The sequence below is a fragment of the Varanus komodoensis genome, unplaced genomic scaffold, assembly GCF_004798865.1.
Source record: "Varanus komodoensis strain SLA01 unplaced genomic scaffold, ASM479886v1 scaffold4, whole genome shotgun sequence".
Taxonomy (NCBI): Eukaryota; Metazoa; Chordata; class Lepidosauria; order Squamata; family Varanidae; genus Varanus; species Varanus komodoensis.
The window spans coordinates 2,368,649-2,391,888 of NW_025335941.1; the positions used below are offsets into that span (position 1 = coordinate 2,368,649).

The following is a 23,240-nucleotide window of genomic DNA, read 5'->3' on the forward strand; positions in this document are numbered from 1 at the left end:
TGCTAGGCAGTGAGCACTGGTGAGTATCTGAGTAAGCAGGAGTAGCAAGTCAATTATCGGTGTGGCTTGTTGCCCTCAAATAAGCTATCCTGCAAGAATTGGTCAATGTTTTCACCACATGAAAGCCAGTGTAATACAAACTCATTCACTGACTGTACTGGAAAAAAATAGTGCGATCAAGCTTAAACTCAAAGTTTACTCTGTCTAATCATTTTTTGAAACATTACCCATAGTCCTTGGGATGTATAAACTCAATTTAGAAAAGTTTCATATCATTCTTCCTTTTGCTCTTCCATAATTTTTGGCTTCCATAGTTACCCTATGATCTTCTCAGTATATGTGCATAACTAGAGTAAGTGTGTGTTGTAATTGATGAATGTCTTCCCTTTTCATATGTAAGATAAAAATTTGGAAAGTGGTGCTATAAACAAACATACAAAATATAAATTAATGACAGAGCATTCATACATTTGGCAGCATGTAAGTCTTTCTAATGTATATTTGTGAGAACAAGTGTAGCATGGTGGTGAGAGTGTTAGATTGGAGACCTGGGAGATCTGAGTTTACTCCCCACTCAGCCATGAAGCTCACTAGATGACTTCTGACCAGTCGCTTACTCTTACTCTAAGCCACCTGACAGGGTTGTTCTTATAAAAACAGGAGAATGATGTAAGCTTCCTTGGGTTCCTTACAAGAGGAAAAAGGTGGCTATAAATGCAATGTAATCATGAGTAATGATGTCTGTTTGTAAAAGTTTGTTAATTTTTTCATCATTTCTGTTTTTTGTATAAGGCATGAATGAACAAAATGTTTTGCAGCCAGTTATTACCATGTCATAGAAATAGTTACCATATGCATGTTACATCATTCAGATTGATCTTATATTAAAATATTGAATTAAATAATATATTATGAGCCCATTGAAGAGTCCTGTAGGCACTTCAGTACACAATTTAGGATCCGTCATTCACAATGTTTAGGCAGCTCTGTTTGTACACATCGCACTTATCAGAGAAACCCATGCTTACCAGGAGTTTTATGGGTTCGCTAATCCTTTGCGTGCAAGTAGCTTTTAGGAATGAAGACATTTCACAAGTTAACGAAATTCTGTTCTACAACTGTGTTCAAATACTGGGTTCATTTGGGCAGCTTTTATAATAAAACAAGTTAGAAAATTGTGGTTAGAGATTTATAAGTTATCTAATATTGTTAATATTAGAATGTTATTGTTAATATTAGAATGTTATACCTTAGAAGTGTTAAAACCTGTTACTTTCTATTTTCAGAATTCAATGCGAGCTACGGTGGAATTACATGAAGGTAAATGTGAAAGCTATCCATCAATTAAAACATTAGTCACCTTGGGTAAAGAAGATCTATCAATAAAGGTAAATAATCTGCTAAATAAAGTTTTGCATTTATAGTAGTAAGCCAAAAGGCCAGTGAAATAACAAGTATGTGTGCACACATGTGATTTACGAGCATCTAATTTGCTGATGGCCTAGTTTATAGGAGAACTTCTGAAATTTTCTCTGCTGGAATTGTAGATGGGAATGGGTAAGGTACACTTGTACAAAAGGAATGAGAAAGGAATCTTTTCAAAGAATCTTAGCCCTGGAGGAGGAGTCTTCCCCACTGTTCTGACCAGAAGCTCTGAGAGGCTTTTGCAGATGAGCAGGCACTGCTGATATGAGCCATCTTTTTCATGCCTGCCTTCTGCTTACAGCCCATGACCTATAATCATGATAAAGTTCATTAAAGCTATGCTAACTGAGAGTGATATAGTTTAATCCATACATTTTAAAATACTGAGTTCATTTTAAGTCCTACGACTCTATTCTGTAGAGCCAAAATAATTTGAAGCAACCCATTGGTCACATGGTAAAAATGCTTGTACACAGAAATTGTTTCTTTTGTTATTTTAGTGAATATTTCATGAGGAATTCTGTTTTTTGGTAGTGTGCCAGGTCATTTTATTTGGTTGAAAATTTCATTATGTTTTATAGATAAGTGATAAAGGTGGTGGTGTTCCTCTGAGAAAAATTGATCGCCTATTTAACTATATGTATTCAACTGCCCCCAGACCTAGTTTGGAGCCATCAAGAGCTGTACCTTTGGTAAGTTCTCAGCCACAAACTATAATGTTTTTCACTAAATCTTTCCTGCAGCTTCAGTCTGTGTTATCCCTACAGACATCAGCTTATAACCATTCAGAATATTCTAGAGCTCCCTCCTCCCATTCAGTTTGCTTTTGTCTGTTTCAGCAATAGCAGAATTTGAAACATTTTTCAAGTCTTACAATTCATCCTGCTCAGTTGGGCAAAGTTCCTGCTTTTTCATTTAATGTTATTCTTGCATTTTTGTTGTTTTTTTCCCCGACATTTCCCCTAGGGAGTGCATAGCCTGCAAGTACTTCTTCCAGAATTGTACCTGCTGGAGTGGAAAGATGCTGCTGACAGATGATCACTCTTTGTGCCTTCTTTGTCATTGGGTTGATTCCTGTACACATTGCCAGGTTTTTCACAGACAAAGCAGACACAGCAGAACTCTCATCTTTGTGCCCTAGAGATTGCAGATTCAGCAGCAAAATGGGGGCTGCTTCATACTGCCTCATCATTGATCTGCATTAAACCACTGCCAGTGATCGCTTTACCACATGCCCCAGCTCTACCCTCTATCCCTGTACAACCACTCCTGCCCATGCATGTATCAGCCTTGCACTAGAGTCAGCTATGTCTCAGAGCCTGCCCTTGACCCATCCTTCCCCTTTATCTGTGGTGGCCTCCACCACCTCCCCACATACACCTCTCTCCCGCCAGCATGTCACATAAGGACAAACAGGTTCTTAGGATGGCAGGATATCTGGGCTTGGGCATCAAGGTTCCTCTGGTTGTAATTATAGACCCAGTGTTCTGAAGAACTTGCGTGGTTATAGACCCAGTATTCTGATCTAACAGCACCAGTATATAGATGTCAGGAGTTAGGTCTTCCCCTTTGCACATTCAAAGCAACAAACTGTTCCTTTACAAAAAAATCTTTATTCTCTAAGGTACAATCTCTATAGTTGGAGTCTGAGCAAGAACCTCTTTTTGGGTATCTCTGGAAGGGCCCTTTTGGTGGTAGGCAAGCCTCTTCTGTATCCATCACCCCTTTAGTTGGGTGGCCTGTCTCTTCCTATGCCATGTCATGGGGCCAAGAGTCATACCAGACTCAGCTGACTGCTAGAGTTTTTCTCCCATGCCCCCTTTTTGCAGCTGTAGATTCTGACAATTCTCAGAGTCCACCTGAACACATGGGAAGGATGACCTTGAAATAAGCACCTCTGTGTCTCCTGTTTCAAGGTCTGAGGATGTCAGTTCCCAGGGCCCATCATGTGATGAGCCTGAATCTGCCTGACCTTGGAACCAGAGCCAAGAACAACTGCCCCCTTTCATTCCCAGCACTATGGTCCCCAGCATTTTTCATATGAACAAAACATTGTAGACTAAACCCTCCACCAATGTCTTGAAATGCCAAGAGTTCAGAAGGAAGATTGTTTTCCTCTTCAAACAGCCAACTTTCAACTCTATAATCATCAAATCCTCATAATCTAAAGGCTGATAGAAGCACCATTTGACTTGAAGTAAAGGATATTGGTAGTTCTTGAGTCTTGTTTTGCACTTCAGCTGGCAGATTAAGAGATCTTCATGGCAATCTATCTGTATTTTCTTATTAAACATTTCTATGCCGCCCCTTGCCGAAACCTCGGGGCGGCTTACAACACGATAAAATACATTGAAATACAATAGCACATAATAAATTACCATTAAATACAAAAATACAAAAAATACATTGATTTACAAATATAAGACATCAGAAATTTAGCAATGACATTCTAGGCCAAAACTCACAGACAGACACAGACTCACTGATCTAGATCAGTACAGCAAGGCACATGGTGATTGTGGTTTCAAGGTTGGCAGAAACCATATCATTGAGATGTCATGCTTGGAAGAGAACTGCAGGATTCAACCAAGAGGCCAGATCCAGAATGAAAAAGGGCCTGTTTGACAGAGAGAGGTTCTTTAACTCCTCCACAGATTTTTAGCTTCTCCATAGATCATTTCCAAAAGATGAAAACTTCAACTTGCAAAATGGGATTGGGATTTCAACCCCCTTCCATGAATCACTGTTATTCTGTTAGCTCTGCCAGGACCATAATAAGGAACACCTCCATTTGCTTTCAGCCAGAGCATGTAGACCATGGGTCCTCAAACTACAGCCTGGGGGCTGGATCTGGCCCACCATGGCCATTTATCCAGCCCGCCTCAGAGGGTTTCAACTCTCTGCGCGCCTGCCTCGTCCCCCGCACAGGGAGGCAGCAGCTTGCTCGTGAGGAGATCGTTTTGGACTTGCTCGGAGAAAATGATCTCCAAGCGAGCAAGCTGCTGCATCGCGGCATGTGCCCACCCCCACCTTGCCTCGCCTTGCCTCCCCTTGCCGCGTGCACCCGCCTGTGCCTTGCTGCGCCCGTGCACCCCGCCAGCACCACCTTTCTGGCCTGTGCCCAGCACCAGCACCTTTCAACTGTCCCCCTGGGGAAAACCTTTGAGGACCCCTGATTTAGACCAATACCTCAGATTTTTTCAAGCCTAGATATCCTTTCCAAAACGAGTACTATTAATTCACTAGAAGGACACAATCCCTACCAGTCAAAATGCATTTTTTTTACTTGCACAGAGACATTCAGCCATTGACAATTTTATCTGATCCACCATCTTGCGCACCCTCATTCACAGGTGCTACAGAATCAAGTTTGACATCCTCCCACCTTTGGGTACCATTATTTTTACAGTTCCATTGTCAGTTCTGAGGGAAGAAGTTGACACTCTTCTTAAAAAGGGAGAATTCGTTTTCATCCCAAATCATCTACTGTTGGACAACTTCTGCTCCAGATCCTTCATGGTGCCAAAAAAAAGGAAGGAGGTCTTTAACCAATCCTGGACCTTAGGGGGGGTCAATTCCTATATCACCCTAGGAAAGTTAAAAAGGTGACATTAACCTTCATTCTATTCCTTCTCCATAAGGGAGACTGTTGGACCTCAAGGGTGTGGATTTGCACTTTGGGATCAAGAGCACCATAAGATCCGGTGTGTAATAGTTTTGGATTCTCTCCTGAGGCCTTGTGACAGCTCACTTTTTACCGGTAATCTCTGCCTGCCTTTGGCTTTGTGGCACCCAGGTTATCCTTACTTAGATTAGTGGTTGCTGGTCACCCCAACAGACAAAAGAACTTCACCAGTCTGTTCTTCTTACCAGCTCATTTCAGCTTTCACTTGGCCTGTATGTGAGAAAATGACAGAAATATCTGTGCTGATGTTCCAGTACCTTGGGACCAAACCTTGGTTTTGGTGGCACTATCAGCCAAGTTATACCACCAGCCTCAGACAAGCATTTACTGTGCTTAATGCCTGTTTGGTTTTATGGCCACTGTGGTAGCAGTGGTTACATTTGCTTGTCTCAAAATGCTGCTACCACAGAACTGTCATTCAGTTGCTCATTCCCACAGTCAGTCCTTGCAGGACCTGTCTAACCATAGCAGATCCAGTACAATACTCCCTCTAATGGTGGATCGAAACAGTATTTAGCAAGACTTCTCTTTCACACAAACCGCTCTCTCAAAAGTCTTCAGTATCATGTCTAAGACAGACTTCCATTGTAGAAAACTGATACGGAGGCATGCACTCAGCCTGTCTATTGAATCTCCCAGTATCAAATATGGAATTGAAGTATTCTTCAGGGGATCTCCCTCATAGCAGTTTATTTCACTGGGTGAGCAGCATGAACTTAGACTTCTTATGGTCACCACACCTCACACACAAGTGGCAGCTTCCCCTGGCTATACTACTTCCTCTGTTCAAAAGCTGGGGCACACCCACCATAGATCTCATCATGACAATATAGCGTGCATGATACTTTTCAATCAGGAGGGGAATTGGTTATGGTTCCCCGGTGATGTGTTCCTCATCCATTGGACAGGGACTGTGTGCTACTAATTCCCACCTTCCCCACTGGTGAAACAGAGATCAGGCATGACAGATGGGATCCTAGTTATGCCTTGGTGGCCATGTCAAGCATGGGTGGCACTCTTTCTGAACCAGGCAAAAAGGGAGTTCTACCACCTTCCATTGCTACAGAACTTGGTTTCTCGGAATGCAAGCCTTCTCAAACATCATTAAGCATCCAGAGTCTTCATCCAACAGCTTGGAGATTTTATCCATGAATGGTACTCAGGCTGTTACCCTGCTTTTCAGTGACTGTCCTTCTCCATGTGATCTTCCTGTGTCTGTCAATGGACTGCTTTTTTCTCCTCCATATTCTAGGGCAGGGTAAATCTTACTATTTTTTCTGTACACTTAAATTTTCTTTTCAATGTTCTTCTCAATATGAAAATAAGGCTCAGAGAAGTTGCTTATTTGATTTTACCTGGCAACAAATTTTGCCCCTCATGCATTATTAGGAGGGTTTTTTTTTAATCTTTCTCACATGCTTTATTATATCAATTCTTCCAAGAATATGAAATATTATACTACCTGTCCATGTCCTGCTATTGACTTGGAGTGTATTGGTAGCTAGTTTTACAAGCTTTAACATTAAAGTGCTTTGAATCTCTTACAACAATTGATTTTCACCTTCATTTCAAAGGTCACCTTCCTTGATGTGACCATATCAGCCTAACAATCCAGTGAACTCAGTCCCCTAATGGTGGATTCCTCTTACATCATACTCCACATAGACTAGGTCATCCCTGGCCTTTTTCATCTTTCCTATGTAAGGTCATTTCAGACTTTCACCTGAGTAAGCCATTTTGCCTCCTTTTTGTCTTCCCCTTTTCACCAGTGGGGACAATGCTTCATTCTCTTGACATGAGAGGAGTTTCAACATTATCCAAATCTAGAACAAATACTTTCTGCCAGACTTCCCATATATTAAGGATGCAAGGGTAAAGAGTTGCCTATTTCATCACTACATTAAGCATTGTGGATTGTTCATATTATCCATTTGGTATATACAGGGTGTCCCAAAAAATTTGACATTATTTGAAATGTGAATATGTGAGTAACTACGTGTCCTAGACAAACAAAATTAAATAGGCTTCGTGTTTAACAATAAAAGATTTATTTATCAAAATTTGAACAAGAGATTCAAAGGGATGTAGATTTTACAACCGATTTTGCATAGCTTCACAAATGTTCAATATGCGCACCGCCTGTGACATGACACACGTCAATTTGGTAGTCCACCTCCTGCCAAACACGCTGTAGTATGTCTTGCATAACATTGTGTAACTAACATTAGTTAGTTTTTACACATTTTGTTAAAATTTGAGATCATTTGAGCAAGAATTCGCTGTGTTATTAGACTATGAAATGATTTCAATTTGGGACACCTTGTACATTGTCAGAACTAGAACTCTTGGGACCATTGCGGGGACACTTGGCACGAGGAGTGGCTGCTTCTGTGGCATTCAGCAGAAGTGTCCCTTTGTGAGATCCATGTCATGTAGCCCCTTGGCCAGAACCATCTACTTTATCCCACATTACAGGCTCCAAGCACTTTCCCAATCAGACTGGTTTTTTGGACCGTCTGTTCTGTCTTCTGTGCTTCACTGACAGCACTGACCCACTTTGGGTAAGTGAACCAACTTGCCACTTACCCTACTGTGCAATGCACAGAGACCACAAAGAAGAAAGACAGGCTGCTTAGCTGGGACTGTAGCTCTTTGAGTGGTCATCTGGATTCACAGAACTCGTCCACCATTATCTGGAACTGAAGGGAGAGTTGGGAACACAGTATGCCAAGGCAGCCTTGCAGCTATGTGCACAAGTCCATTAAACAAAAATGAAATACGTTTGCACATAGTTCCCATGTTCATAAAGGCTCAGAAACCTAAATCCTTTTGGCAATCAGAAACAGGAGCAGAGGGAGTTTCCCTTGTGAATCAGCAACCCCAGTGGACCAATTGCTTGAAAGGTTGTTGACACAGAGAACAATTATTACTTCTGCAACGGCTGCAGGACCAGCCAGGAGAATGAGAGAGACTGAGGGAGAAGCAAGTCGTGGCAAGCCACCAAGCAGGCAATCATCTGATGTCTAAACTCACTTACTGATGTGGGGCTTATGACTAATCAAGAACGATAAAATGTTACCCGTTGTGTAGCAGAAGTCAAGACAGAGCTATGCTAGAAGGCAGATCCCTGTCAGTTTCAAGAGTAACTTCATGCCATAGATTGCACTAATCTCAAAACATGTTTTATTCATTAGCATTGACTCCAAGCATAGGAATGTTAGAAGGAATCTAATGAATAAACAATTGCCTCACTAACATGTTTCTTTTTAGTGAGTTCAGATCTGGGGAAAAGCCCATCTCTTTGATTTATCACACAGCCTGAGATCATAAAGTAGCTAGGTCCCAGTTGGTTTGAGGACCGAATCTTTCAGTATGATTTTCAGGTTCTTTGCAAGTAGTATATGGTAGAAATTTTTGCTTACTTGAAAGGCATCAAGTTCTACCAAACATACTTGAAACATGGTGAGCATTCTATACATTGTCATAATTTTTTCTGTTGCCAAAATTGCAAGTCTTATTTTCTCAACAACTTTCTTCTTTCATTCATTGCTTCATGCTATCAACAATAATTGATCTGGCAAAGTAAACTAACTGAAGGATGCAGTTCCAGCTCTTACTTTGTTCACATCTCCTGTGTTTAGAGACTTCTGTGAATAACAATCCCAAGTAATGTTGTTGTTGTTGTTGTTGTTATTATAACATTTCTATGCCGCCCCTTGCCGAAGCCTCGGGGCAGCTTACAACACAATAAAATACATTGAAATACAATAGAACATAATAAATTACCATTAAATACAAAAATACAAAAAAATACATTGAGTTACAAACATAATAATATAAAATTAAAATTATCAGTATAAAATAAGTAAATAAATAATATAGGAGGAGAAAAGAGAAGGAAGAAGAAGTTGCCCTGGCCAGATCATATATTTTAACAATTAAAATGATGTTTAAATAAAAAGGTCTTTACCTGGCGCCGAAAAACCACTAATAAACTACCATCAGAATCTCAGCACCACTGAGCAGTGGCTGGGATATTGCAGTACTAACTACCACTGTGGAGAGTCCTGAAAGACTATCAGCTTGTTTGGATGCCATGTGGATCACTGTCCGTTCTCCTCATGTAACGACATCCTTAGGAGCACAGCACAGTCCACATCCTTCTCAAGTCTCTGCAGTGAGACTTGCTGTTCATTTGTGCATGTTGTAGAAAAGTGTGCTTGTGAATTTTCTCTTTCCCACATTCTCAGAACTAATTTTCTGTGACCTTGAACCCCATTACGTCCATAGGGTCATTAGAGCTTGAAAAGAGAAAAATTACTACCATTAAAAATTAATCATTTGCTGCTTCCACCTTTCTATTAAAATGCCTAATACCTTCTGAAAAACCATTTAAGAGAATAAGCAGTCAGAACCTCATAGCACTTAATCTAAATATCACAAAGAACTACAAAGGAGCAGTAAAATAATATTTAAAGACAGCACACATTTAAAAAATGTCCCTTGGATTGTCCTGAAAATGTTTTAGAAATAAAAAAGTCTTCACCTTCTGGGGAAACATATTGAACAATGGAAATTAGTGACTTCTCCTTGAAAGCTCTTCCATAAACATAGACATCACTATTGTGGATACCCTGCCCCATGCACTACTTGACTAATGCTACATAGAGCAGAGTATCATTCCTGAAAGTTGAGACAATAATAGGGTGAAGGTGTTCTTCATGTGTAACATTATTGATTTCTACTCTAGGCTGGATATGGCTATGGTCTGCCAATCTCCCGTCTTTATGCTAGATACTTTCAAGGGGATCTCAAACTCTACTCAATGGAAGGTGTTGGTACTGATGCTGTAATTTATTTGAAGGTAATACAAAGACTCTTTTATCAGAAACACAATCAGTAATTCTGTTTCTTTTTCTGGCATGACTATAAAAGCCTCATAACAGGCTAAATGCTTAATCCCTGTGCAAAAGTGTTAATGCTATGAATTTATATTAGACATCATAAATAGGAATTTAGTTTAACATAATTGGTCTTGCATTATTCAATGTTAAGTATTTTATGTAAAGTAAAGGCGTGTTGCAAGCTATAAAGGCAAAGATTTCTTCACATTCTTGGAACTTTTTCCTAGAGAAATGTCAAGACTTTTGAGACTGAATATTCAGTGCTTTTTTAAGGTACAAAAGTTAATCCTTTATTTTATTAAACCCTTTTTCTCTAATATTGCTAGTAGATCACTAATAGGAAAGCAGAAAATGTTTTCAGATGAAAGCAGTATGATAGCAATCTTTCCAGACAGTGGTGCATTGTATACTTGAAGCAAACTTCCCACTTTTCTTCATAAGCTTTCTTTGATGTGGTTATACAGTCTTGAATCAGATCAGTGCCATCATGATCAGGAGGCTGCAGAATTTCAGAATCAAATACACACACACACATGAAGATAGACATTAATGAGTATCAAAGAACAAACCACTAAGTGAGCTGACTTTTCATACAACAGATGTGTTCAAAGAATGGAGCAGCCCATCCTGGTGGGTTCTTGTGCCATTTGAATCTGAACTGCTTTCCACAGAGAGGGTTATCTTGGGGCAGCAAGCCATGGCTGAGATGCTATTCCCATTGCAGTTGTGAGATGCAGACATATTTCATGGCTGGATATTTTATTGCCCCCAAAAATGCTCCAATTGGCCGGATCATTTTTTAAAAATCACAAAAAGGGTGTGAGATGTAGATTTGCCGTCTCTGCACTGCCTAGAGGCTTGGACAAATACGGAAAAGTGGAAGGTGCTGAAAATTGTCTAGGCAATAGTTAAAAACTAGAGTATAACACTGCTAAGGATATGTTTGCCAACCCCTTTGGGGATTAAAAACCATTCACTGTTGCCACTTTGCTTTTCAAAGTGACAGCTGTGAATTTGTGCAAAGCAGTCTCTATGCAGCCTTCCTTGATCAGTGTCCATGGATGGTACTTATTGCACTTTGGCAGCAGACACACACCAGGACATTGCCCAAGTAAGACTTTGCATTTCAGGCAGCTGTAACAGCAACCCTGCAAAAGACTGAAAAAGGAAAGACTCCAACACAATTTTAGTGGCATAAATTTCTACCACCAATTTTTTTAAAAGGGTAAGAAAGAAAGATAAGAAAACTGAGGAACCAGTGGCAGTTGCTCCAAAGTGCCTCTTGGCCATTGGAGTAGCTCTCACTGGTGGCAGCACAGGGATGCGGGGTAAAGGTGGAGGAAGCAAAAAGATCACAATTGGAGCAGGGAGGGGAAGATGAGTTCTGCTGCAAAGGACTCTGGGATACTAACTGGAGGATTAGGGGGAAGGGGGAAACAATGTACAGTAGGGCCAATCAAAACTGTAAGGTTCTTCCATGAACAACCCAGATTGCATAGTTTATTTGCAGGGTGGGTTGTCATGTTGTGTAGACTCCTCAACAAGTCTTCTCCATCCTCTCTTCCTTCTCAACCACAACAACTTGTGTTGCCTAGTTGTCCTCAGAAAATTTTGTGGTAAAGTGATTTGTGTTGTTGGTATCTGAACATAACCTTATACATTTTCTTTCTTTAGGCTCTTTCCAGTGAATCATTTGAAAGACTGCCGGTTTTTAATAAATCGGCCTGGCGGCATTACAAAACCACCCCAGAAGCTGATGACTGGAGCAACCCTAGCAGAGAACCCAGGGATGCTTCCAAATATAAAGCGAATCGATAAACCACCAGTGTTTTCTACCATGATTGGGGACAGCTGCATCCAGAAACGAGTCTCTTTGGTCCAGATTCCAAAATCTTCCACTCTACAGTAGCCAATTATTTCCCTAGACAGACCTGCTTTGAGACTGTAATAGCAAGAACAGAGAGGACTTTAAAAGACTGACATGATGCATTTTTTTGGTGTGAGTTAATGTAATTACTTGGCCAAAACATGCTTGGTTAGCTGATCACAAATGACAGAAGATGTTGCACTGTGACTGCAGTTAGATTATACAAATGTATAGTTAAAAGGTACTATTTTTTAAAGATCAGCTTCTAGTTGTAGGTAAAAATCATCAAAATAGTGTTGACCCCCTTTTCAGTAGTATCTTACACAGCAATATAATGTAACAAATAATTTCTAGTGTAGGTAAATATGTGCTTAGAAAACGCACGTTACTGCATTTTTATATTGCAGAGTTTAATCCATTATAAAAAGGACACCACTATGGGAGCTTTTTTGATCTTGCCACCAACAACAGTATACATGTTCTTCAAACGAAATGTTGACCTTTAAAATGTAAGTTACTGATTTTTTCCACAATTCAGAAAGCTTATTTCTTCAGTGTTGACCCAGATTCCTGGGAAAGCATTGAGAGTTTGACTTAGTAATAATTAACTTGGTAGATTTTATAAAATTAATCACCATAATTATGATTTTTGCAAAACATTTTTCTTACCAAGCCAAATTTGCTAAGGAACAATAACAAGCTGATCAGTTTTGTATATCTGAGACAATTTCAACTGATAAAGGTGTTGCGGCTTACCACAGGAGAAGAGTTAATTCTGAGTGTGGGATTCATTGCATTTTTTAAAGAGTTAACCCACCAGCAATCTATCCAGCCAATAACTAAGTGGATTAATATTAATATGTTGGTCATTTCAAACCCATCTAATATTAAAATAAAATAATTATCAGAAGATCACAGAAATGGTATTGGACTAACCATTCAGTGAAGCATGAATTTAAGATGGCTATTTTTTCTTCTTTTTCCAAGAAGGAAAACTTTGAAATAAGTGGCGGGGGTGGGGTGAAAACTGTCTCCAGCCAAAACCCATGACATGTTTCAGTGAATCTTAGTTAAGCACTGACCCTGATGTTATGACTCGAAGAGAAGCAGTCAAGCAAAAGATCTAGCAACATTTGATAAGAACAAAGCCAGAGTGGGGAGTGAGAGCATGAAAATGCATTGTATTTTTATGTATATTGTTTTGACAGCAGGAGACTATGAACAAAATTTCAGTTTTGAGTATAGTTTGTTCTGATAGGCCTAAAAAGAGAAAGATAATTTACACTTTTTAAATAGATGCTACAAACCTCTATTTCAGTCTTTGTGCAAACATAGTAAAATGTTTCATTAGCAATTAAAACTGAGTCTCCCAGTTTCAACTGAAACATCTGTAAGCACTGATTTGAAACCGGTTTGGTTTGCACTCCTTTCAGACAGCACTGCATGAACATTAAACATGTTTATGAATCTTTACAGTGTTGGCACCTATATGTCTTTCTGAATTACATGTTCAGTCTTTGCATTCTGGAAGAAATGAATCTGCATATATAAGATCTAAGTATACTTCCAGTGATTCACAATTTAATTAAAATAGAAATTAGTCTCAGAATAATGGAACAGACTGATACGACAGCAATATGTGATAACGATATAACTATGACCAACTTCTAGAACTTCTACTCTATTTAGTTTATTAAGACTATCATTATTGGGAAGGCTGTTAAGACAGTTAGATCTAACAAAGAAGTAATTATTTGTTCCATGGTACAAAGTACATTCAGAAAAATAATTAATTTGCTGATGGATGAAATGTGATTAAATTTTGTATGCCTGTTTTAACTGTAGCTATGCCACTTAGATGCTGAGTCCAGTCCTAATATTGGCTGCTGTGAAAAGCAATGACTAGGCAGGAAGAGATTACATTCTCTTGGTTCAATGCCACAGGCTGGTTTGAGTTGGGTTTATACAGATGCAGTGTCATATCTTAAGAATGTAGTTTCATCACTGTTGACCTTCTGCCTGTATAAATCATATGTGTAGCATTTGTATATATACAGTATTTCACTCTTTGGATACATTGTGATCATATGAACAATGTAGGACCAAACTAGTCATAACATAGAGTTCTGTCTCTTGATTTGTTTGTTTATAAGCATATGAAAAGCAGTATTAGAAAGCTGTGTTTGGAATAAAATGCAACAGGAGCAGCGATTGCTTAAACCTTTTAAAGATGTGCTGTCTATTTGAAAATTACTTCTGTTGCTTTTCTCTCTATAGCTTTTCTCCTGCTAGGTGGGTTTTATTTTTTAGCAGACAAACAGCAGAAGGGAATAGGGGTTTATATCTGCTGCTTCTTTTTGCTGTGATCAACTTTCCATGGCTGCTTTTCATTATAAACAAAAAAACAACAGGAGAACATTTCAGAGAGATGGAATCCTGGTCACATCTAGTTAGCCCTGTCTGATTCACAAAAGGAGAGCAAGGATAACATTCTAGAGGTAGTATCTGATTTATCTGATACACACCTTTCTCAAAAACTTGGAAGAGTCAGATATTGCAAAAAGTATCTGCTAAGCATTGGTTATTAATAATAATGCTCAGCATTTATGTAGGTGTTCACAATGCTTCCTGTGTATTATTTCAGTAAATATTGTGACAGTGTGGCTTCTGTAGCTCAAGTGGTACTTGCACCATCATTGTTGCCACTGTGTCTTACCCCTGACAAGCTAGACAGGGGTGCAATTTCTGAGCAAATTATTACTCTCAAACCTACAACCAATACAGTGGTGCATGATTGCTCTTGATTACAAGAGCTAAGAAATTTTTGGATTCCATGTAATGGAATCAGCACCTTCCTGCCCATGTTTTATCCATATTTGCAAAATAATGCATCAGAGATGATGCCTTAAAGCCCCTTTCTGCGCAGAGGACCCGAGAGTTGCTTCTCTATCACTGCTCAGTCTGAGAGACTGGATCAATCTTTCCCCTAGAAAAAAAGGTTAGAGGTTAAATGCTATGCTGTGGTGAGCAGCTGCTACAGTAAATAATATTGGACCATAAGTCCCATTGTTCACATGACACATCAGCACCTACATTAGAAGAGGGCCACATTTCATGATGTCAGTGGGAAATATATTCAGAGAATATTGCAGAGGGTGAAGAAGAAAAGTTACATTGGTCAAAATATCAAACGCAAAAGGATTCCTTACTAATAGTGCAAGAACTTTAAAGATGAGATAACAAAACAGTGCAGTAATTTTACACTTTTCTCATTACAATTTGAAAGTCTCTTTACTCTCTGCAGTGAAAAATACTGCAGGACACTAATCCTACTAGTATATGCTTCTCTTAGAAGCCACAGAATTATTGATATTTTTTGCCCATGTTGAGTACATTCTCCCCTTCTTGATGGAGCATATTGGAATATATTTATTATAAAGACAGTCTGTATAAAGACTGTATAAAGACATATTAGCTCTTACTATCTTGTGTACATCATTCTTTCCTGAACCATTTGACAAATATTTAAAACTAATTTGATTGCAGTTTCAAACTGAATGCAGCCATGTGTTCTAAGGCTCCATTATTGGAACATACGTCCTTTAAAATTAGGCCTTTATTGTATCATTGTTCTGCCTCATTCAGGGAATTTTAAGGGATGTCCAGACTTGTCATCCACTTACTACTTTCCTGTGGTTTCCCATAGCTGCTTCTGTTTTATTCTTCTTAAGGAAGAAATAACGATAGATGCACAATGCCTTTCTCTCAATGATCAGACAAACTGCTAGACACCTAGAGTCCTCAATGATCTTGTGCTTGTTCTACGCCCCCTGCCCCAAATATGTGCTTTATCTGGTACATGTGGATGCACCATGCAGCTCTTTTGCCTGAACTCAGGCATTTAGAAAAAAGAACTCAGGAAGAAGTTGTTAGCTGGGGAGAGAGAGACAGTGGGTGCTAGGAGCAAAGACATTAAATGTGAAAGCATGCCTGCAACAGACAAAGCTTTTTTTCATAGGAAAGGAATCACCTCTTAAACTAGAACTGCAACACGAACTCTCAAATGCCAGGATGAATACAGAGAGTATGCTGCAGGAATACCAGTGTCCCTTACTAGGGTAGTTTGGTTTCTTCTAGACAGGAGCAACTGCAGTGCCAAACCTTGAAGGGGGAGCAGTTTTAGCTGGTTTTGGACATACATCCTCTCTCAGAACATCATGCCTCCTTTGATGCTCTGTACCCCAATCCTCATATGAGAACCTAGGATTGAAAGATATCTCAAAGGTCTTTCCATCATTGCCTTCTCGGATGAAACTGGTCCCAAGCAATTACTTTGTACATTATCTGTTGCACAGAAATTATGCTGCGGCTTCTGTTTTAAACCACTTAACTCTGAAGTAGTACCTATTGACGCAAGGTACAGTTGAATTTAGTACAATATCCTTCTAGTGAAGTTGATTGAGAAGTGTCCTTTTAAATTTCCAGAATATATACAGTGTCCGTTTAAATTTCCAGAATATATAATAGTGGTATAGTTTAATTAGAACTGGATTTAGAACAGAAAAACAATTTGCTTCATCTTTATTCAAATAGAATGGCTTGAAAAGTTGCCAATGGCATGAGAGAGCACTAGTTTGTCATATACATTGCATGTGGGTGTGGGTTCAATCACTGGCATCTCACATTTGAAAGCTCACATGTGGGACCTGTACTTAAGTTCCTGGACAATCACTGCTAGTCAGAACAGGTAATGTCGGGCTAAATAGACCAATGTTCTGACCATATAAGGGAAGTTCATAGGAACTCAGTTGTGTAGCAAGAGTATGAAAGAGAAGAGAATGGTCTGTTCAAGTGGTTCTAAACATATGGGTTCATAATAACTTCCTGTAACTTGTGTTAGAATTCCAAGTTTACCATCTCTGTTCTTTCATTGTAAACACTCCACCCCCATTTCCCTTTTCATTGTGCAATAAAAAAAGTTAAAATTGTATCCTTTGTCACTTACATAGAACTTTTCAGCTACAGCAGTAAACATACTTGATTTGAAGTGAATCCAGTTGAAAGGACTTAGATGGTAAAATATTTAGATGCAGAATGGCTGACTTTTCTGTTGTCAACTGGACAGGTTATATATTAAATTCAGAGTATGGTATGACCTTCTCAAAGTATCCAATGTTTATCTCTGTTTTGGGGGGAATAAATATCTGATGCTTGAAGTGGTAACTGCTTGTTAGGAGAAATCATAGTTGCATACAAATACTGATTAAATGTAAATACAGTTAAAAAAAGGTTCATGGCTTTTTCTTTTCAAATACAAATGGGAACTGTTCCTTTTTATGTATGCTTTCAGCCTTCTTAATGGATGTCCTTTGTACCTGGGTATCTACCACAGCACAAATAATCTTGTCAGAAGCAGCCTTCAAGTGTGTGACCTATAAAGCCCTAAACGGCTTGGGATCTGGCTATCTAAAGGAACGCTTGCGCCCATATATACCCTCCTGCCCCTTGAGATCAGCAACCGATGCCCTTCTCCGGGAACCCTCTGTGAATGATATTAGGAGGGTGAGTACCCGGAGGAGGGCTTTCTCTGCGGTGGTACCCCATCTATGGAATGCGCTCCCCAGAGAGGTCCGCCTGGCGCCATCGTTATTTGTTTTTCGGCGCCAGGCTAAGACTTTTTTATTTAAAACTTATTTTAATTGCTAAATTATTGAATTAATTAGGATTTTAAAATTAGCCGGGAATGCACCGGGAGTTTTTAAAAGTTTTTTTCTTTTAAATTATTATTATTATTTATGTTTTTATGCATTTTTTGTGAGCCGCCCTGAGGCTTTGTTGCGATGGGGGCGGCATAGAAATGTTTTAAATGAATGAATGAATGAATGAATGAAAGAAATGGAGTAGGCCAGAAGTGTAAAGGATGTGGTTTCCAAATTCCTGTCTGACACTCCTTGCTGTCACAGGAAAAAATGTTTTAGGAATATGTTCAATTTTAACAATCATAGAACAGTAGAGTTGAAAGGGACCGGGAAGGCCATTGGGTCCAAACCCCTGCTGTTGTAGGACACCAATTTGAAGATCTTACAGAGTGATACCTTGATCCCCCTCAGCCTTCTCAAGGCTGAACATACACTGTTCTCCCAGTCTCTCTTCATAGGACAATGTTTCCAAACTCTGGCTCATTTGTTGCCCTCCTCTGGACCCTTTCTAATTTTTCCACCTCTTGCTTAAATCTTGGTGCCCAGAGCTGGACACAATATTCCAGATGAGTATTCCAGTCATTCCTACCCCAGAAGTCTGGTTCCTAGAATGTCCTGGAAAACCGTGCACAAAGTTCAGTTTGCTTCCTACAATGTTCTGGGAATCTTTTATGGATTTTGTTTCAGTGCCAGGAAGCCTGGAGCCTTTTGCTCTCCTTTTTTTTTTGGAGAGGAGGCAGCTTCAACCTTTGGATCTTTGGTGCTAGCAAAGCTCTGTGATTAACTAATGCATTCAGATTGCAATATGGTATCTGTAATTAATTGCTCTGATAATTTGTTAGATAGTGCATTGTGTGACTGTGTGTGGGAGTTGTATGAGGATGCATGTGCATGCAGATGCGTAGTACTAGTGGACCCCAGTGTGGCCCTCAAGACTGAAATGGTGGTGCTTCCCCTCTAGATAAAGCGAAGAGAGAATGAGGCTAAGCTTTTCTTTTTTAGGCAGATCTGGTTATATTTGGAACTTGTTGCAGGCTATTAAATACCTGATACCCTGGACGTAACTGCCTGGATTGGACCACATACCCAACCATGCGCCCAAGCTGCCCATAGCCTGGTTTGGGTACTTTAGAATAAGTAGACCTACAGCAGGGATTGTGAGGCTCTAAAGATATTGTTGAAGTGCAACATTCATCAACCCTTATCATTTTCTATGCTTTGTTAGGGCTGATAAGAATTGCAGTTCAACATCCAGAGGAACACATATTGGAATGCTGCAAGTTGTAGTCCAAAACATCTGTAGGACACCAGGCTGGGGAAGGCTAAAATACATTTATGAAACACACAGAAGCGTTATTTATTTAAAGTTTTTATATGCCATCCCAATACAAAAAGTCTCTAGATGACTTACAAAAAACAAAGCAACCATATACAACAAACAACAGATTGCATCCAATAAATGATGATAAAAACAAGGATGAAGCCAATTAAGTGTTAAAATATTGAGAAAATAAAAAGGCCTTTGCCTGATGCTGAAAAGAACAATGCAACAGTGCCAGGCAAACCTACCTGGAGAACATGTTCCACAGTCAGAGCACCACAGCTGAAAATGCCCTTCTCTGCATAGCTACCCTCCTAATTTCCTTCAAAGAGGGCTCCCAGAGAAGGACTTCTGCCTCAGATGTCAAGGGGCAGGCGCATAGGGTAGAAGGCTCTCCTTCAGGCATGCAGAATCCATGTTGCTGGCAGAAAACCTGGAACTGCCTGGGTGCCAGAAGTGATGCTGTAGTGGTCAGTGGTGGTCCAACCAGCCCCTCCACACCCTCTGAACCCGCCTAGACCCGCTGCAGTTGGGTGTGAAGTACAGAAAACCCATGCAGCTGCTTCTCTGTAGATCTGGGAGAACTCCCATCAACTAGGTTCAAGCTTCTATTCCAGTGTGAATGCAAGGATGCTTTGCAGCTGTGACCATGGTGTCCTATCAAGGGTTTCTTGCCCTGCAGAAAGATTTGCAGGTGTTGGGTACAGCCTTTGATGTGGTTTCCCTAAAGCAGATCTGCAGGCGTCTCTGTGTCCTTAGCACATTGCTGTACATGAGCTATAGGGCATTAATGTGAAGACAGATTTTTATGATGCTAGAGAACAGAAAGTGTAAAGCTGGTTGTAGAAGTAGCAGATCTGTATCCAGTGATTGGATACACGGGGAAGAATGCTCTGCTGGGTTGATGGGGGAGATTACCTTCTGGTCACAACTCCTGGGTAGAAGAGCTTGCATACCAGCGGAAGAGTTGAATAAATCTGCTTGCGGAATTGTACCCTATAGTTTCTCTAGTCAGTGTTCCATAACCCAAGTCCTCTGACATAGCTGAACTAAAGATGCATTTTGCTGCAGATGTGTCTGTCTTGTGGAGCGGGTTTGCTATGGGATCAGGAGGATGTGTGCTTGTGACTATGTGATTTCCATGGGCATGTATTTCATGACCAGGGAGGGGTAGGAGGGTATTCTTGATGGCTGATCTAAAGGGATGGGAGGAGATTTGAAAGAGAGCCAAGTCAGAAATGTTTGATTGTGAAGGTGGAGGTGACAAGAACTTTGCTGGGGGAAATGAGGGGAAGAGGATGATGCTGGCTGCAGGCATGGTCAGGAAGATGGAGGTCAAAGCATGTCCACACATGGGCCCTCTGGGGGAGTACGTACCTGCAGGGGAAGCCTAATTGCCATGTTTGTTGTTCCTGCACAAAGTCAAGCCTCAGTAGATCTTCCATAAGGGAACGGTGCAGGAGGTTAGAAAGGGTACAGATGCTTCAGTATAGAGAAGGATTGCAGTGGGAAAAGTTCATTTCTATGGGCAGATCCATCTATTAACAGAGTGTTGGCTGAAGGACATGGGTAAAAGAGGAGAAGAGAGTGGGGTGACAGAGAACACATCCAGGGAACTGTGTGGGCCAGGGAAGAAGAGGCAAGTGATGTAGGTAGGGAGTGCTGCATCTTGGGACTGAATTGCAGGTGGAGTAGCCAATGGGGTACATGCTGCCAGCAGGAGGTTAGAGCTGGGACAATGGAAACCGAGCTAATGTAGAAATCATGTGATTGTTGAATAGATCATGGTAAAAACCTGCAATGTGTAACCATGCAGAGTTGCTTGCTGTGTCTTGCAAACACAAAACCCTCTGTGTGTGTGTGTGTGTGTGTGTGTGTGTGTGTGTGTGTGTGTGTGTGTAAACCACACTTGTAAAACAGTTGGATTTCTTTTGTGGAAACCATAATTAAAAATATGATTTAACTACCCGTATATGTCATAAATAAAACCTTAGGTTTGTGTTTTTCAAATTAAATCTGAACAGCATTAGTTAAAGAAATTAAGCTTGCTTTTAAAAAATGTTCATAGCTAATAATTTTGAAGGTCTGTGGAGGGAAAATGAAAAATCTGAAAACACCTTTCTTGCACAATTCATTTTCCATGAGGTTAATCAAGCTTAATTAGACATAGTTAGACTTTTGTCAGATACTGTAAATCAGTCTAAAATTTAACTACACCAAAGGTAATATATTCTGGTGTGAAATTTATTAAGTATTTCTGTTAAGAAATAATAAGGATGATAAATTCTGTCTCAGGAAGGTTAATTGCTATGAGTGAGGTATGTGTGTGTGTGTTGTATGTCTAAACTATTTTAATGAGTAGATTTGAATGAAGAAGCATTTTTGTTTTCTGTATGTTTTTATTATTGAGAGGGAGAGCTGCAAAGAATATAGGATTGATACATCCTTTTTTAAAGTTGCAAATGGCTTAGTTATTTCTGAATGATTATCCTTTTAAGGATACCAATGATTATTTTAAAAAACATGTATGCTAACGTATCTTACACCATAAATAAGAAATGTGTGTGGAGGGAACCCTACATCTAGTCACACTGACCCTATAGATGGAGAGGCATTAGACCTTATAATAGGCATTATTTTTACTCAATAAATGAAAATACTTGTTTATTTCTGTTGATTGGCTCAGCTTTTTCCTCAAGTTAGCATTTCCATTTCCAGTTTTCCCTTACTTTTCTGCTGTCACTCAAACAGCAAAGTTTGGTCACTTTTCCCCCTGGTTCTTGTCTATCTGTCCATGCTGTGAGAAATAAGATTGCAAAGATGACGCTTATAACATCCATAGACATGATAAGCAATAGATGTGAGCATCTAGCCCATGCCAGGTTGTGGAATTTATCCCACAGGCTCATTTGATGCTTGAATCCCATTTCAGTCAGTACACTTAGAACTAATAACATTAAAATATGAACTATATGCTGTTGATTAAAATATATTATTAAATATATATTAAATGTTTTAATACATTTTATTGACATATATGCTCTTGCTTTATGTATCTGACGTATTCTGTGTTCTAAAATTGAACACACCCTGCTGCAGTGATAGCCATTTCCTTATAACAGAAGTACTGTATATATTTCCTTCTCATTGAATTGTGTTAGAATGGAAATTATCAGCTAACTACTATCCATTTTAATACTATTTCTGTAGTACTATTAGAGAATAACACTTCAGTTATATTATTAAGACAGGTAACAATATGAACAAATTGCTGAAATACATTTACTGTTGGCTTTTGAGATAGCTTGCACAGGTAGTCAATGGATAGTACTGAAATGTCACCAAGGTAAAGGAGCTACAAATTCTGTTTTGACCTGTAATCTCTCCTACTCAAATGTGATCCCTTTTGAATTCCTGCTACAATTTCTATGCATTTACAACTTTGAGCAAAATTTGTACTGTGATTTGCATCCATTTGACTCACAAAGAGCCTGATTAGACTAATGATCATCGTTATGCAAGATTTTTTTTTTGCTGCTCTTTATTTATCTACATGTACAGTATGAATATTAAAAAAAAACCCTTCTCCTTGTTGGTTCTGTTCCCAATAATATTATGCACACCTGAGGCCCTTCAGACAGACAAATCAGAAAAGTCAACTCAGCATAAATCACCTAAGTAATGATGAATAGCTTTACATCTTAAAATAAGCATTGGATTGCATTGGTTGTCTATTTGCATAAATGGGATTTTGTTGACACTCGACTTAATCATAAATTGTGGTGCTTCAGTAGCTAAAATGTCTGTAAAAACTGAAACTCCTTGATCTGTAAGTATAAGGATAGCAAACATTCTTAAAACCACAGAATGCTGCTAATAGGCTCTGCTATCCTTTGTCATCTTACATATTGTAGAATTTGGTAAGTAACCTTGGAGAAATGAAATATCTATAGGATGTGATATAGATTGCAACATTAAATTCCCTTAATAGCATTTCAAATCATCATCTGTTCAGTGATAGGTAGCAAATGGTAATGAGTCTACTTTTCATAAGTGGATGATAGCTTTTATCACTCATATTTAATTTGTTACATTGACTTTTTAATGAAAGAATTTGGGGAATGTGATTTAGAAATTCTTACAGAACTGATAAAAGTTTTTCTCTAATTTGTTCCATAACATTTTGCAAACAGACTAGGAATGCCTGTCTGTTCTTTCCAATATATTGTTTTCACATTTGAAAATGACTAATCATGAGACAGAGTCGGCTTATTTATTAGTACAGGTTGTGCAGCATCTGCAATGAGCTTTAGCCATGAAGCTTACTGGATAATGGGAT

General features: G+C 39.3%; 1 protein-coding gene across 1 annotated transcript in view; it reads left to right on the forward strand.

Moving 5' to 3' along the window:
- PDK3 (pyruvate dehydrogenase kinase 3) overlaps nt 1-17,169 on the forward strand; it is a 50,549-nt gene extending 33,380 nt beyond the window's left edge. Inside the window, exons 8-11 of the mRNA XM_044441910.1 lie at nt 1,287-1,388; nt 2,007-2,117; nt 9,861-9,974; nt 11,689-17,169. Of these exons, the coding sequence (XP_044297845.1) occupies nt 1,287-1,388; nt 2,007-2,117; nt 9,861-9,974; nt 11,689-11,832 (471 nt within the window). The 3' untranslated portion in view covers nt 11,833-17,169. The remainder of the gene's footprint in view (nt 1-1,286; nt 1,389-2,006; nt 2,118-9,860; nt 9,975-11,688) is intronic.
- The last annotated feature ends 6,071 nt before the right edge of the window (nt 17,170-23,240 follow it).